The sequence below is a fragment of the Jaculus jaculus genome, chromosome 8 (genome assembly GCF_020740685.1).
Source record: "Jaculus jaculus isolate mJacJac1 chromosome 8, mJacJac1.mat.Y.cur, whole genome shotgun sequence".
Taxonomy (NCBI): domain Eukaryota; kingdom Metazoa; phylum Chordata; class Mammalia; order Rodentia; family Dipodidae; genus Jaculus; species Jaculus jaculus.
Window position 1 is genome coordinate 113,825,679 of NC_059109.1, and position 16,458 is coordinate 113,842,136.

The 16,458-nt window shown below is 45.9% G+C and overlaps 1 protein-coding gene across 1 annotated transcript in view; it reads right to left on the reverse strand.

Moving 5' to 3' along the window:
• Gss (glutathione synthetase) overlaps positions 1 to 15,692 on the reverse strand; it is a 42,403-nt gene extending 26,711 nt beyond the window's left edge. The window contains exons 1-2 of the mRNA XM_045156177.1: positions 15,614 to 15,692; positions 8,786 to 8,920 (exon numbers count right to left, since the gene is read on the reverse strand). Coding sequence (XP_045012112.1) covers positions 8,786 to 8,914 — 129 coding nt within the window. The 5' untranslated portion in view covers positions 8,915 to 8,920; positions 15,614 to 15,692. The remainder of the gene's footprint in view (positions 1 to 8,785; positions 8,921 to 15,613) is intronic.
• Between the last annotated feature and the right edge of the window lie 766 nt (positions 15,693 to 16,458).

A 16,458-nucleotide genomic window follows, 5' to 3' on the forward strand; every position in this document is an offset into this window, starting at 1 on the left:
TGGGTTTGGAGTTCAGCTGCACTCTGGGCTTGGGACTTTGACATGGTCAACAACTCCAAGGACCATTTAGGGTACTGTTTCTAGAAATGGAAAATGTATCCTGAGATTCTTAGCAACAAATGGACTGGAATTTGGGTGAGAGATAAGTAGGTCTTGTGACTTGTATTATGAGACATTCCTTAATCTTTAAGCTAGTATCAGTTTGCTATGATGGTAGTGTAAGTGTACAGTGTTAGAACTTAGCATTTATATACTTATTTTGAAGTAGATAATATAAACACACTGTACAAAATTTAAGCTTTACGGATTCAGAGTGGGAAGTAAGCTCTAATCTCACTCTGACCTGAGTTACCTCATTTTCTTCCCCAGAGACAAAGGGTATGATAGCGCCAGACATCTTTATCCTGATACGCATGTTCACAAACATACTCTCTCCTTTTTATACGACTGGCATATACTATATTCAACAGTCTGTTCCCAGCTTCTAAAATAGTTCCTGAAATATTCAAATACTCTTGTTCTTTTGGGGGGGGGGTTGGGGGCCGAGATAGGGTCTTACTCTAGCCCAGGCTGACCTGGACTCACTATGTGTTCTCAGGCTAGCCTCAAACTCATAGCAGTTCTCCTACCACTGCTTCCCAAATGCTGAGATTAAAGACATCCACCACAACACTCAGTTTTTCCTGTTCTTTTTAATAGCTACACAGTATTTCACCAAAACTTATTGAATCTAGCCTTCTACTGATGAACGTGTCAGTGTTTTCTCTTTTTCTTTCTTATACAATCAGTGCCTCAGTGAATTCTAAGTATTCTGTGGGAGAAAGTCCATATATTCTAAATTTCTTTTCTTTTTAAATATATTATTTATTTATTTGACAGCAAAAGAGGGAGAGAGAGAGAGAGAGTGGGCGAGCAAACAAACTCCAGATGTGTGTGCCCCCTTGTACATCTGGCTAATGTGGGTCCTGAGGAATCAAACCTAGGCCCTTTGGCTTTACAGGCAAATGCCTTAACCGCTAGGTCATCCCTCAGCCCCTAAATTTTTCTTTTTCAAATGGGGTTTCACTATGCAGCTGGCTTAGAACTAACTCCCTCTATAGTACAAGGTGGTCAGGAACTCACAATTCTCCTGCTTCTGCCTCTCAAGTGCTGGGATTATAGGCATGTACCACCATGCCTGGAAGATTCTAAACTTCTGAAAGTAAAAATGTCAAGTAACTAAGGTTAATCTATTTTAAATTTTGGCAGACAATTCTCCAATTTCCTTCACAACACATCTATTTTAAGATAAAACTGGGGAAGGATATTTGTAGGAGTAAGGCTTATCTAGCCTGAAGCCATTAAGATTTACAATGTGAGACTGGAGATATGGCTTAGCAGTCAAGGCACTTGTCTATGAAGACTACGGACTCAGGTTTAATTACCCAGGACCCACAGAAGCCAGATGCAGAAGGGGATGCATGTGTCTGGAGTTTGTAGTGGCTGGAGGTCCTGGAGTGCCCGTTCTCTTTGCTTCTTCCTCTCTCTCTCTCAAATAAATAAATATTTTGAAAATTTTGAATCATTAAGCCAGAAGTGGCAACAGATTCCTGTAATTTAAGAGACTAAATCAGGAGGATCATGAGTTCAAGGCCAATCTAAACTACCAAGCAAGATCTTGACTCAAAAAAAAAAAAAACCTAGGGTGAGGGCTGCAGAGATGGCTTAGCAGGTAAGGTACTTGCCTGTGAAGTCTAAGGACCCAGGTTCAATTCCCCAGCACCTATGTGCCCTGGCGTGTCAATTCTATCTATCTGCCTCTCTCTCTCACACACAAGTAAATAAATAAAATATGTTTTAAAAACCTGGGTGGGGTAAGGAGTTTACTGTAGATTATATAGAAGATAACCCAGTACCCCAAGCATACAAGTGATAACAATTTCCTTCACTTTAATACTCATAATCTGCCTCTCTCAAGTTCCATCCAACCAGAAAAACTCCCATTATTTTTCTGCCAAAATTTCCCTCTGCCTCTGACCTCAGGACACCTATCTAAATTTAGGATTAACAGAACATAGCTGTTCTTTGCTGCCCACAGGATAAAGACTGAAACACGGCTGAGTGCGGTGGCGCACACCTTTAATCCCAGCACTCGGGAGGCAGAGGTAGGAGGATCGCCATGAGTTCGAGGTCACCCTGAGAGTACATAGTGAATTCCAGGTCAGCCTGGGTAGAGTGAGACCCTACCTCGAAAAACAAAACAAAAAGATTGAAACATACAGCATGTCACTTGAGATAGACATATGAACACAGACTAACACTATTTTACTACAGCACATATGTGACAGTAGCATTTTGCTTTGTAGTCAGGAAAACAGTGTGATGAGCCCAGAAGGGGGATTGGAGATGGATCAGTGGCCAAACACTTGGTTAATGGAAGGGGCAGCTGGAATGCTCCTCAGTCAATCCCACCCTGTAGGAAAGCAGGCCAGAGTTGCTACATGATTTTTTTTTTTTTTTTGGTTTTTCGAAGTAGGGTTTCACCCTAGTCTAGGCTGACCTGGAATTCACTCTGTATTCTCAGGGTGGCCTCAAACTCACTGTGATCCTCCTACCTGGGCCTCCCAAGTGCTGGGATTAAAGGTGTGTGCCACCACGTCCAGCAAGTTGTTTTTTTTTTATGACAAGCTGGCAAAGTATTTTTTATTATTTTTTTTGCATAGGTATGTGGCATGCATATGTGGTCATATGTGTGGTGTGTGTGCTTGTGGAGATCAAAGGTAGAAACCAAGGTCTGTCTTCTACAGGGTCTCTCACTGGACCCAGAGCTCACCAATTCAGCTAGTCTAGATAGCCAACTTGTCCCTGGAATCCATTTGTCTCCACCTTCTGAGTGTGGACATGACATAGCAGGTCCATGCCACATCACACTATGTATGCCCAACATCTACATGGGTTCTGGGGTTGTGAATTTAGGCCTTTATGCTTGTGTGAAAAGCACTTTAAAAACTGAGTCATCTTCCTAACCCCACATTATTTTTTTCTTTTCAACATAAGATCTCGCTTTAGCCCAGGCTGACCTGGAATTCACTCTGTATTCTCAGGCTGGCCTTAAACACATGGTGATCCTCCTATCTCTGCCTTCTGAGAGCTGGGATTAAAGGTGTATGCCACCACACCCAGCTATTATTTTTTTAAATTTTTATTTATTTATTTCCAAAGGGGCAGGGGAGAGAATGGGTATGCCAGGGCTTCTACCCACTGTAAATACACTCCAGATGTGTGTGCCACTTTGAGTATGGGGAATCGAACCTGGGTCTTTAGGCTTTGCAGGCAAGTGCCTTAACCATTGAGCCATCTCTCCAGTTCCCTCACCATTATTATTCTTTTATTTATTTATTTATAAGCAATGAATGATAGAGAGAAGAGAGACAGATGGCCTCCAGCCACTGCAAATGAACTCCAGATACATGTGCCACTTTGTGCATCTGCCTTTATGTGGGTCCTGGAGTTGTTTGGTTTTTTTTTTTTTTTTTTTTTTTTTTGAGGTAGGGTCTCACTCTAGCCCAGACAGACCTGGAATTCACTCTGTATTCTCAGGGTGGCCTCAAACTCAGGGCGATCCTCCTACCTCTGCCTCCCGAGTGCTGGGATTAAGGTGTGTACCACCACGCCCGGCTGGTACTGGAGTTCTTTTGCAGTGGCTGGAGGCCCTTGCATGCCCATTCTGTCTATATCTCCTCTCTCACCCTCCCTTCTTGCAAATAAATAAATATTTTTAAGACTATTTTTTAAAAAATGACTCCCCTTTCTGGGCATGGTGGCATACTCCTTTAATCCCAGCACTGGGAAGGCTGAGGTAGGAGGATCATCACGAGTTTGAGGCCAGCATGTGCTACAAAGTAAGCTCCAGGTCAGCCTGGACTACAGTGAGACTCTACCTTGGGAACAAAAAAAAATAAAAAATAAAAAAGAAAGAAATGAATAATTAACCCCCTAAACACTGCAGGAGCCAATTCTTTAGCCTAAAAGAGGCTGATACACCATCCTAATCTATAGGGTAAAGTTTATACTCCTCTACCCAGTAGCAGAGGCCTCTTGGCTGTGTGACTTTGGTCTGTGGCCTTTCGCACTCCATCCACTGACAAGCCCTGCCTTTTGGCTACATTCCAAAGCACTTTCTGCCCCTTCTGACTTTTGGACCCTTGCTATACTGCTCCTTTTCACAGTTTGTCTTTTAAGGTCTAGTTCACGGGTCTCCCCTCTCCCAATCTAATCAGAACGAGTGACTACTTCTGGGTGTCCTGAGAGGGGCAGTAAGGAGGGCTGTTTAAGCAAGTGCCTTTAATGGCTGAGCCATCTCCCCAGCCCTAAAGCCGGACATTCAGAGCACAGGCAGTAGCCAGACTCCTTGGTGTTTCAGTCCTGGCTGCTGACCATTCCAATAACCCCAGTCAAGTTACTGAACTTCTCTGAGCTGTGGTTTCATCTCTGTTGTGCTGAAGGTTAGATGAGTCAGCAACTCCAAAGTGTTTAGAATCGTACCTGGTACATAGCACGCAGTCAGTAAGCCACAGCACACTCTGGTTTCCTCAGAAAACTGACTACTGGGCTGGAGGAATGACTAAGCAGGTGAGGCACTTGCCTGCAAAACCAAATGACCCAGGTTCGATTTTCCAGGATCCACGTAACCCAGATGCACAAGGTGGCGCATGCGTCTGGAGACTGTCTGCAGTGGATGGAGGTCCTAGCACACTCATCCTCTCTCTCTCTTCTCTATCTGCCTCTCTCTCTCCATCCCCCCAAATAAATTAATTAATTAAACATTTTTAAGAAAAAGAAAACTGACTACTAAATTCTGTCCTGTGACACATTCATTCTCAACTAGACCTTGAGCTCTGGAAGTGACTGACTCTAGGCTCAGTGTACAGGACATAGAGGTATAGGTACCTGCTGGAGACTTAGAATGAAAACACACACGTGTCTTGTTCTCTGGGTTGGAAATCTCACGGGGAGCCAGGTATGGTGGGGCACAACCATAACCCCAGCACTCAGGACTCTGAGGCAGGAGGACTCTGTGGGCTATAGACTGAGACCCTGCCACAAAAAAATTATACTAAGTGAGGTAACCCAGGCCTAGAAAGCCAAATGTCGCATGTTCTCTCTTATATGTGGATCCTAGCTACAAATGTTTAGACTTGTGTGTGATTTGGAACCAAAAGTCAGTAGCAGAGGCCCATAAGCTAGAAAAAGGCTGTAAGGTAGGGAGGAGAGGGAAGGTCTTAAGGGGATGGTATGTATATATGTAAGTAGAAGAACAGATTACAGGGAGGGGAAAGACCTACATAAGGTCAGGGGAAGAGATTGTATAAAGGAAGGGCGGGGGGGGGGGAGGTCAATCAAAATTCAAGATATTCTGAATAAGACACATGAAAATCTACTTTCTTAAATAATGGCACATCCAGAAGCCATAGATTGTTACTGGAAAATTTTTAGCGCCTGGGATGGGATACCTTCCAGTGAGTTGTTGGCCAGGGAGGTCCCTGTTGCCTCCAAAACATTACAGGCTATTGCCAAGGCCCTTGGCTTCCTGTGAGAAAGAGATGGTAAGACCCTACTGCTGAAGACTTCACATACCTGAGAAGCAAAGTCACTAAGAAATTAAGTTGGTGCTGAGCAGAAAACCTTCTCCCTGTAGCCCAGCCAACTGAAAGCTGGGAAAAGCTGCACTGTATGCAGTCTGATGGGAGGCAGAAGTCATCAGTGGTGAAAACAGTGGACACTGGAAGCCTCAAGTTTGGCCAGACAGACTAAATGACTGAATGAGTGCAATAGTGGCATGTCTGCTCTGGGGGGAACCAACTGCTCTCTAGTTGGACTGAAGGCCCATTCTATGGGAGGGAATATGTGCCTGGTACTGAAAACCTAACCAAAAGCTTATGGCAGAGGAGGTCATGAGCTTTAGGGGTATAAAGCCTGCTCTTGTCTGGATAAATACATATATTATTCTCACCAAATTGCCCTGAAAGCACTACACTTAATGTTCATACTCATATATTAATGCTACTCTCACTTCTGGTTAAGAAGCTTCTTTTCAGATGGCGAAGACCACTGGGATAACCCAAAAGGCAACATAGTGCTGTGAAGAAGGGACGGAGGAGTGTCCAGCATGGAAACATCTCACACCCTCCAGGGCTCAGGGTTCATTGCAGAGGAGGTGGCGGAAAGAATGTAAGAGCCAAAGGAAAGATACCACTCCTTACATACAACTGTCCTGACAAAATTTGGCCTCAATATCTAAGACCTTGCAGTGCCTAGCAATACCCACAAAGGACCCTTATAGTAGGAGAAAAGATTATGACTTCAAATTAAAAGAGAGACTAATGGAGAGGGGGAGGAGATGACAGAGAGCAGAGATATGAAGGACAATATGGGGGAGGGGAACTAAGGAGAGGGGAAGGAAATACCATGGTTTGTTGTCTGTAAGTATAGAAGTTGTGAATAATATATATATATAATTTTTTATTTAAAAAAATAAAAAAACAAATGAACAAACAAACAAAAACAAAAATAGGGGCTGGAGAGATGGCTTAGCAGGTGCTTGCCTGAGAAGCCATAAGGACCCAGGTTCGATTCCCCAGTAGCCACTTAAGTCAGCTACACAAGGTGGTGAATACATCTGGAGTTCATTTGCAGTGGCTGAAGATCCTAGTGTACCCATTCTCTCCCAATCCCCCCATTCAAATAAGTATTTTAAAAAAAAAAAACTACAGCCAGGTGTGGTGGCACACACCTTTAATCCCAGCACTCGGGAGGCAGAGGTAAGAGGATCGCCATGAGTTTGAGGCCACCCTGAGACTACATAGTGAATTTCAGGTCAGCCTGAGCTAGTGTGAGACCCCCACCTTAAAAGACAAAACAAAAACATTTTCTCTTTTTTAAAGTATATTTTATTTATTTATTTGAGAAATTTATTATTGAGAGAGAATGGGCACTCCAGGGCCTCCAGCTACTGCAAAAGAACTCCAGACACATGCGCCCCCTTGTGCATCTGGCTTACGTGGGCCCTGGAGAGTTGAACCCAGATCCTTTGGCCTTGTAGGCAAATGTCTTAACCACTAAGCCATATCTCTAGCCCTTCTCTCTCTTTCTGTCTGCCTCTTTATCTCTCTCAAATAAGTAAATGAATACTTTTTTAAAGGGGGGGAGGGAGCTAAGGAGATGGTTCAGTGGTTAAGGTACTTGCCTGTCAAGCCTAAGAACCTGAATCCGATTCCCCAGTACTCATATAATGCCAGATGCACAAGGTGACATGTGTCTGGAGTTTATGTGCGCTGGCTAGAGGACCTGAAGCACCCATTTTCTCTCTTTCTATTGCTTCTTTCTATCTGTCTCTCTAATAAATAAATTATTAAAAAATAAAAAACTGGGCTGGAGAGATGGCTTAGCGGTTAAGCGCTTGTCTGTGAAGCCTAAGGACCCCGGTTCGAGGCTCGGTTCCCCGGGTCCCACGTTAGCCAGATGCACAAGGGGGCGCACGTGTCTGGAGTTCGTTTGCAGTGGCTGGAAGCACTGGTGTGCCCATTCTCTCTCTCTCTCCCTCTATCTGTCTTTCTCCCTATGTCTGTCGCTCTCAAATAAATAAATAAAAAATGAACAACAACAAAAAAATTTTAAAAAATAAATAAATAAATAAATAAAAAACTGCCGGGCGTGGTGGCACACGCCTTTAATCCCAGCACGTGGGAGGCAGAGGTAGGTGGATCGCCGTGAGTTCGAGGCCACCCTGTGACTACATAGTGAATTCCAGGTCAGCCTGGGCTAGAGTGAGACCCTGCCTCGAAAAACCAAAAATAAAAATAAATGAATAAACAATAAGCTGGGTGTGGTGCAACACACCTTTAATCCCAGCACTCAGGAGGCAAAAGTAGGAGATCACTGTGGGTTTGAGGCCAGCTTGGGACTGCAGAGTGAGTTCCAGGTCAGCCTGGGCTAGAGTAAGACCCTAACTCTAAAACAAAAAACAAAAAATAAAAAAGCAAACAAACATGGGCTAGAGAGACGGCTTAGTGATTTTAAGGCCTAAGAATGAGACGTGTGTGTGTGTGTGTGTGTGTGTGTGTGTGTGTGTCTGTGTGTCTGTGTGTGTGTGTGTGTGTGTACACAGGCAGGTGCACCCGTGGAGGTCAGAGCACAACTTGGGGTGTCACTCCTCACTTTACATCATGTCGGAGGCAGGGTCTTTCATTGTTCCATGTTGCATTTGCCGAAGTTAGACTTCAAATCTCAGATTTAAATTTAAACTTTTAGAAATCAATTTGAATTGTTAAATAAGCTGAGTGTGGCGGTGCACGCCTTTAATACCAGCACTCGGGCGGCAGGGGTAGGAGAAGCCCCTCTGAGTTTGAGGCCACCCTGAGACTACCTAGTGAATTCCAGGTCAGCTTGGGCTAGAGCGAGACCCTATCTAGAAACTTACTTTTTTTTTTTTTTAGATTTTCAAGGTAAGGGTCTTGCTCTAGCCCAAGCTGACCTGGAATTCACTAGGTAGTGTCAGGGTGGCCTTGAACTCATGGAGATCCTCCTACCTCTTGCCTCCCGAGTGCTGGGATTGAAGATGTATGCCACCATGCCCAGCTGAGATCTTATCTAGAAAAACCAAAAAAATAAAAAGAAGAAATCAACTTGAGTTATTAAATAAGGCCAAAAAAGCTGTGGCCTCTGACCCAAAGGAGCTGTCCCCCACCTGGTTGGGGCCAGACAGTGGGCAGTGGGCTCAGAGCAGTGGGAAAGGGCTGCAGCTTACTTCGGAGGAGCTGGGCTCCTGCGCGGTCCTCAGCAGCACTCCTTCAGCCAAGGCCCGGTCAATGGCCTGCTGGGCCAACTCTTCCAGCTGCTGCTGATCTTGCAAGAGGCTCCCCCAGCTGGTGGCCATCCCAACCTGTGACAGACAAAGAGCTTGGTGACACATGGACCGGGGACAGGAGCCACTGAAACTGCTGGTGGCCAGCTCCAGCCCTGTGGGACCCTGACCACTTCACCTGGAAAGACAATGTAAGTAGGAGGGCTTGAACACTAGCTGGTTCCGGGTCTTAATTTCCTTGTGCGCAAAACAAACTGACAAAGCATTTCCATGGCTATTCTCTCTCTGGCCTTGAGAGCTTGTTTGGAGGTTCTAGCAGGGGCGGGCAGCTACCGATACACCCTTGACAGAAGAATGTCCTCCTCTATTGGGAAATGTCATCCTCTTCAACTGAGTGTGCAGCTTCGGGAGGGATGCAGCTGGTGAGGTGAAGGGGGAAGGGGACCACCCACCTAGCCAGCCAGATCAACCGAATCAACTTTGGACAGATGTCACAGCCAGATCACCCTTACATCCTCTCCTCTTCTGGGATTCTAATACAATAGCATTATTTTCCCAGTTTTAAAAAAAGAGAGGCCCTGCCGGGCATGGTGGCGCACGCCTTTAATCCCAGCACTCAGGAGGCAGAGGTAGGAGGATCGCCGAGAGTTCGAGGCCACCCTGAGACTACAGAGTGAATTCCAGGTCAGCCTGTGCTAGAGTGAGACGCTACCTCGAAAAACAAAAACAAAAACAGAGAGGCCCGGTGGTGGTGTTTGCCTTTAATCCTAGCACTTGGGAGGCAGAGATAGGAGGATCACCACGAGTTCAAGGCCACCCTGAGACTACATAGTGAATTCCAGGTCAGCTTGGACTAGAGTGAAACCCTACCTCAAAAAAATAAATAAAATAAAATAAAATGGAGAGAGAGGAGAGAAAAAGGGAGGGAGAGATTCAGGCTGGAGAGATGGCTCAGCAGTTAAAGGTGCCTGCTTGCAATGCCTCATGGTCCAGGGTTTGATTCCCCAGTACCCACATAAAGCCAGATGTACAAAGTGGCACATGTGTCTAGAGTTTGTTTGCAGTGGGCAAGAGGCCCTGGTGTGCCCATCCCTTCTCTCTCTCTCATTCTGTCTCTGCTTGCAAAGAAAAGAAGGGAGGGAAGGAAAGAAGGAGGTAAGAAGAAAGGAAGGAAGGAATAAAGGTTTAGAGACGTGAAATGACTTGCCTTAGGTGATGACTAGATATAGCCTTCACTTAAATACAGGTCTCTGGACTCCCAGACCCAAACACTTCTCTGTTGAACAAGGGTCTAATGTCATATGTCATATGTGATTGGGACAAGTCCCTCCCACTTTCAAATCTGCAGATTCCCAACCTGTGAAACAAGTAAGAAGGCATACACCATTTGGTTTCCAAACCTGGCTGAATATTCTGGGTTGCTTGGGAGAAAAATACACATTCCTAGGCCTTATCCCAGAGAGTCTCAAAAGGACTAACAGAAGAAGGAAGGTGAAGCTCTGCATTTTTAATTATTACAGTGGATTAGTAATTCCCCTTCTTACTTATTTTTATTTAGTTATTTGAGAGAGAAAGAAAGAAATGAGACAGAGAGAGAGAGAATGGGTGCACCAGTACTTCCAGCTGTTGCAAACAAACTCCAGATGCATGCGACCCTTTATGCATTTGGCTAATGCAGATCCTTGGAAATTGAACCTGGGTCCTTAGGCTTCACAGGCAAGCACCTTAATGGCTAAGCCATCTCTCCAGCCCAAATTCCTTTCTTATGCTAACAATCCACGTTAGCAGATCTCAAACAAACTACATAGGAGGCAGGGGAGGAACCCTTAGTAGAATATCATGAAATGTAGGTAAGGTAAATTCCTCCCTTACACTAATAACAAGCAAACGTACTATCCCCAAATGATTAAATTTGATGTATGGATACTATTATCCCAGCACAAAGGACACAAAATGTTTTTGAGAAATGGTTGGGTGTGGTGGTGCACACCTTTAATCCCAGCACTCAAGAGGCAGAGGTCGGAGAATTGCCCTGAGTTCGAGGCCAGCCTGAGAGACTGCATAGTGAATTCCAGGTCAGCCTGGGCTAGAGTAAGACTCTGCCTCAGAAAAACAAACAGAAACAAACAAACAAAAGAGAAAATAGAATACAGGGCTGGAGAGATGGCTTAGTGGTTAAAGGCACTTGCTTGCAAAGCCTGCTGGTCTGGGTTCAATTCCCCAGCACCCATGTAAATATAGATGCACAAAGTAGCACATGTGCCTGGAATTTGTTTGTAGCAGCAAGAGGCCCTGGTATGCCCATTCTTTCTCTCTCTCAAGTAAATAAGTATTTTAAAAAGAAGAAGAAGAAAGCTGGGCATGGTGGCACATGCCTTTAATCCCAGCACTTGGAAGTCAGAGGCAGGAGGATCACTGTGAGTTTGAGGCCACCCTGAGACTACATAGTGAATTCCAGGTCAGCCTGGGCTAGAGTGAAACCCTTCCTTGAAAAAAACAAAGCATATATATATGAAGTGCTAGAGAGATAGCTTAGCCATTAAGGTGCTTGCCTGCAAACCCTAAGGAACCCTGTTCTGCTCTAAGTGCAAGGTCGCACAGGCCCACTAGGTGGTGAAAGTGTCTGGAGTTCAAGTTCAGTGGCTGAGGTCCTGGTGCACCAGTTCTCTATCCCCCCTCTCTCTCTGTCTCTCTAAAAAAAAGAAGAAAAAGAAGCCAGGCATGGTGGTGCATGCCTTAAATTCCAGCACTTGGGTGGCAGAGGTAAGAGGATTGCTGTGATTTTGAGGCTACTCTGAGACTACATAGTGAATTCCAGGTCAGCCTGGGCTAGATCAAGACCTTACCTTGAAAAACAAAAAAGAGAGAGAGAATACAGGCTGGAGAGATAACTTCGTGGTTAAGGTGCTTGCTTGCAAAGTCTAAGGACCCAGGTCCAATTCTCCAGAACCTACATAAGCAAGATGCACAAGGTGTCACGTGCATCTGGAGTTCATTTACAGTGGCTAGAGGCCCTGGCATGCCCATTCTCTCTTTCTCTCTAATAAATAAATAAATATGTATGTGTGTGTGTATATATATATACTTTTTTAAAAAAAGGAGAAAAGGTCAGGTATGGTAGCACATGCCTTTTTAATCCCAGCACTTGGGGGGGGGGTAGAGGTAGGAGAATTGCTGTGAGTTTGAGGCCAGCCTGAGACTACATAGTAAATTCCAGATCAGCCTGGGCTAAAGCAAGACCCTACCTCAAAAAAAGAAAAAAAAAAGCCGGGCGTGGTGGCGCACGCCTTTAATCCCAACACTCGGGAGGCAGAGGTAGGAGGATTGCCGAGAGTTCGAGGCCACCCTGAGACTACATAGTGAATTCCAGGTCAGCCTGAGCCAGAGTGAGACCCTACCTCGAAAAACCAAAAAAAAAAAGAATAGAACATGACTACCCGATTCAGCGGTCCACTGGCAGAGCGAGTGAGAGGTAACTTCCATCACTGTCAGTTCTGTCACCTATCCTCATGGAAGACCAGATATTATACCAATCACAGAAGTCTGCTAGGCTCAGCACAATGCTCTGAAAGAATGAACATGTGATCCCAGAAAGGTCCTAACAGTATTCCTGTTGGGTGATAGGCAGGTAACAAATTATAATAAAGAACAAAACTCTAGACTCAGATAGACCTACACTTAATCCCATAGTATTACTTCCCCTAGAAATCAGGTCACTGTGTGGATTAAATGTGAATTAACTATGAATTTTCTCAGCAGTGTTTGAAGCTTTCATTAGTTTTATGTTCTACAATAAAATATTTGTACCTTGATAACTTTATAAGGAAAATATTTTGTTTGTTTGTTTGTTTGCTTTGTTTTTCGAGGCAGGGTCTCACTCTAGTTCAGGCTGATCTGGAATTCACTATGTAGTCTCAGGGTGGCCTTGAACTCACGGTGATTGTCCTACCTCTGCCTACCAAGTGCTGGGATTAAAGGCGTGCAACACCACACCCAGCCTTTTTTTTTTTTTAAGGTAAGGTCTCACTAGTTCAGGCTGACCTGGAATTCACTATGTAGTCTTGGGCTGGCCTGGAGCTCACAGCAACCATCCTACCTCTGCCTCTCAAGTGCTAGGATTAAAGGCGTGCGCCACCACGCCTGGCTCTTGCCATGCAAATGGATACCAGACACCACTTTTTGCATGTGCCTTACATGGGTGGCTTGGGAATTGAACCCAGGCTGGCAGCCTTTGCAAGCAAGCACTGTTAACCAATGAGCCATCTTTCCAACCTCAGAAAAAGTAATTTATTAGCTGCAAGTTCAAGGCCAACCTGGGCCATACAGGGAGTGCTAGGCTAGTCAAGGCTACATGGCATGATTCTGTCTCACAACTACTTTTAAAAAAAAATTTAAAGGCATGGTGGCACATGCCTTTAATTCCAGTACCTGGGAGGCAGAGGTGAGAGGATCACTGTGAGTTCAAGGTTACCTTGAGGCTATACAGTAAATTCCAAGTCAGCCTGGACTAGAGTAAGACCCTGCCCCAGAAATGTTAAAAACAAAAACAAAACAAAACCTTTAGGGGGCTAGAGAGATGGCTTAGTGGTTAAGGTGCTTGCCTGCAAAGCTTAAGGACCCAGGTTCAATTCCCCAGTACCCATGTAAGCAGCTGCACAACTGCACAAGGTGGCACATGTGTCTGGAGTTCATTTGCAGTGGCTGGAGGCCCTGGTATGCCCACTTTCTCTATGTGCCTCTTTCTCTCAAATAAGTAAATAAATCAAATGTTTTTAAAAAGAATTAGAAGAAGAATTTTAAGGCTGGAGAGATAGCTCAGCAGTTAAGTCACTTGCATGCAAAACCTAAGGACTCAGGTTCAATTCCCCAGTACCCACATAAAGCCAGATATACAAGGTGGCACATGTGTCTAGAGTTCGTTTCCAGTGGCTAGAGGATCTGGCATGCCCATTCTCTATTTATCTATTTGCCTTTTTCTCTCTGTCTCTCATTCATAAATAAATAAATAAAATATTTTTAAAGACGCTTATCAGGGATGGAGAGATATCTCTGTGGTTAAAGTCACTTGCTTGAAAAGCCTGACACAATCTGGGTTCTGTTCCCCAGTACTCACATCAAGCCAGATGCACAAAGTGGCACATGTATTTGGAATTCCTTTGCAGTGGCAGGAGGCCCTGGCACATCCATATTCACTCAGTTTCTCTGTCTCTCAAACAAACAACTTTTTAAAAAAAAAGAAGTTTATTTATTTATTATAATTTTTTTTAACACAGGGTCTTGTTTCATAGTACAGGCTGTTTGCAAACTCACAGCAATCCTGTCTCTGCCTCTCAGGTTCTGGGACTACAGACATGAGCCCACCACACTAAAAAGTTTACTTAAGCTCATGGTTTTGAAGGCTGAAGGGTGTGGCGCTGGTTCCAGTGAGCACGGTGGCAAAGCCAGGACAAAAGCCCATGACTAACATTAGAGCAACAGGGCCCTCCATTAGACACTATCTATACACACGCTGGAATTCCAACACAGGTCTGCTTGCTGAGCTTTTGTTTTGTTGGCAAACACTGCTAATGCCAGGCCCTTGGCTAAGTACTAGGGTCACAGAGAAAAATAAGACAAAAATAATTGCTATAACCAGTGTGGTAGTACAGGCCTGTAATCCCAGCACTTGCGACGTGGAAGCAGGAGGATCATGAGTTTGAGGCAAGCGTGGGCTACATAACAAGACCCTGTATCAGTAATAACAACTAGCAAAACTGCTAACTGGGCCCTCTGGCTCATTCTACAGACTCAACCCTCCAGGGGCTTATTTCTGTTTTGCTGATGACATTCAAATCTGTATTTACACAGCAGTCTTTTCCTGACTTTCTAAATAGAATATCCAACTGCTTCCTGGAAGGCTCCACACCGCCAGGGTAGAAATGTGCTGTTTTCTCCCCAAAAATCTACTTCTCCTCTGAAACTCCCGTGCCTCGAGTTCTGCCGTCTAAATACACAGCTCTGAATTCCTCCACCTCAACGTCCATTTCCACAGATACCAGCCGAGCTCTGTCCACCTTCGTCCTCCTCCTCCTCCCTGAACACTAAACGGACTGAGCGCAGCACCTTCAGCAACCTCGATACACCAGCTTCTCGCCCGCTTGCGGGTCTTGGCTGGCGCTGTTTTCCTTCGGGCTTTGAGAGCTCCAGCACTGAACTGCATCCCCTTTTGGAACACACGCCCCACTCCATTTCTGTCCTGTGTCCAGGGCTTCCACGCTTCACGGCCTTTCCCTGCATTGCTTGCGCCCAGTGCAGTCAGTATTCAATGCACGTGAAGTAAATGAATGATGACATGAATCACCAAAAACTTAAAAAAAAAAAACGCCCACAAGGAAATCCGGTTAGACTTTATCCCAGCCCAGGGCCTAGGACAACGACCCGGCGGCCCGTCCCGAACTGCCCACTTGACGGCGCGCGCACGCCCACCCTAGACAAAGTTTGGTCCTAATCTCTCCCAGTAGTGAGTGTGCGTGTGTGCGCGCGCTTTCTCTTCTTTTAACTCTGGCTCTAGTCCTCGCTGGATGGAGGCAGGAGATCCAGAAAATCTACAACGAACACGCGCCGGCCCAACCCCCTCGCGGCACAGAAGTTTCCCCCGGAGCTTGCGATGGGTTCGAGCTACGAAATCTCCCCGCCTTCGGCGTTCCGGCCGCTCTCCCGACCCCTCCCTCCCAGCGTTCCTCCCGAGGAAACGTGACCCTCGCCAGCCGCCGTTGCCAAGCCCCGACCTACTCGTGTTCGCAGTCCGGCCGCTCACCGCGCTCGGACTCCTCGCTCGCCGTTACCTAGGCTTGGTGGGGCGGGGCCTCGGCGCGGCCCACTGCGCTTGCGCGGACCGCCCCCGACTGGGCTGAAAGGTTAGGGTGGAAAAGGAGACCCAGGCTTATGAAAACTGGACGGCGGCCGGGAAGGGGCACTCGGTGAAAGGGCGACCTTGGCATTGCGGGATGTGTCGGCAGCACCTGGGAGGACCGGTCTCGGGAAGTAGGGGAGGGGTTTGACTGGATGGAAGGGATGCTGCTACCTGTGTGCCGAGCTCACAGAGTCGGAGGCGGCGATGTCCGGTGTAAGATGAGGGAATTTGCTCAGGGACTCAGGATGCGGAGGAGAGGAGGGTCGTAGAGGCCTGGAGAGGGCTGGAAGCTGGTGCACGGTGGCACAGCATGCGTAGTGGAGCCAGTGTTGGAACTCGGGTTATTTTCCAACACTGTCAGGTCCCAGGAAGAAGCCACCTGATTTATCTCACCTGGGGCCGCAGCAGGAAAAGCTCTAAAAGGCCAGAGGCAAGCACTCTGAATTTTTTTTTCCTCCCTCCAGGAATTTTGGAGTCAGAACTACTTGGGGTTGGCTCAGTGTTTTTCAAACTCTTCCGTATCACTTTAAGCTGGGCCTGGTGCAATTCTAGCTACTCAGGAGGTTGAGGCAGGAGAATCTTGACTTCAAGAACTGCTGGGCCAACTTAAGATCCTGTCTCCGAACAAAAGAAGAGCTAGGGATGTGGAAGAGCACTTTTCCTCCAGTGTCTGAGGCCTGAGCTCAGCCCCAGTACAGGAAAAGAAAAAAAGCAAACACTTCAG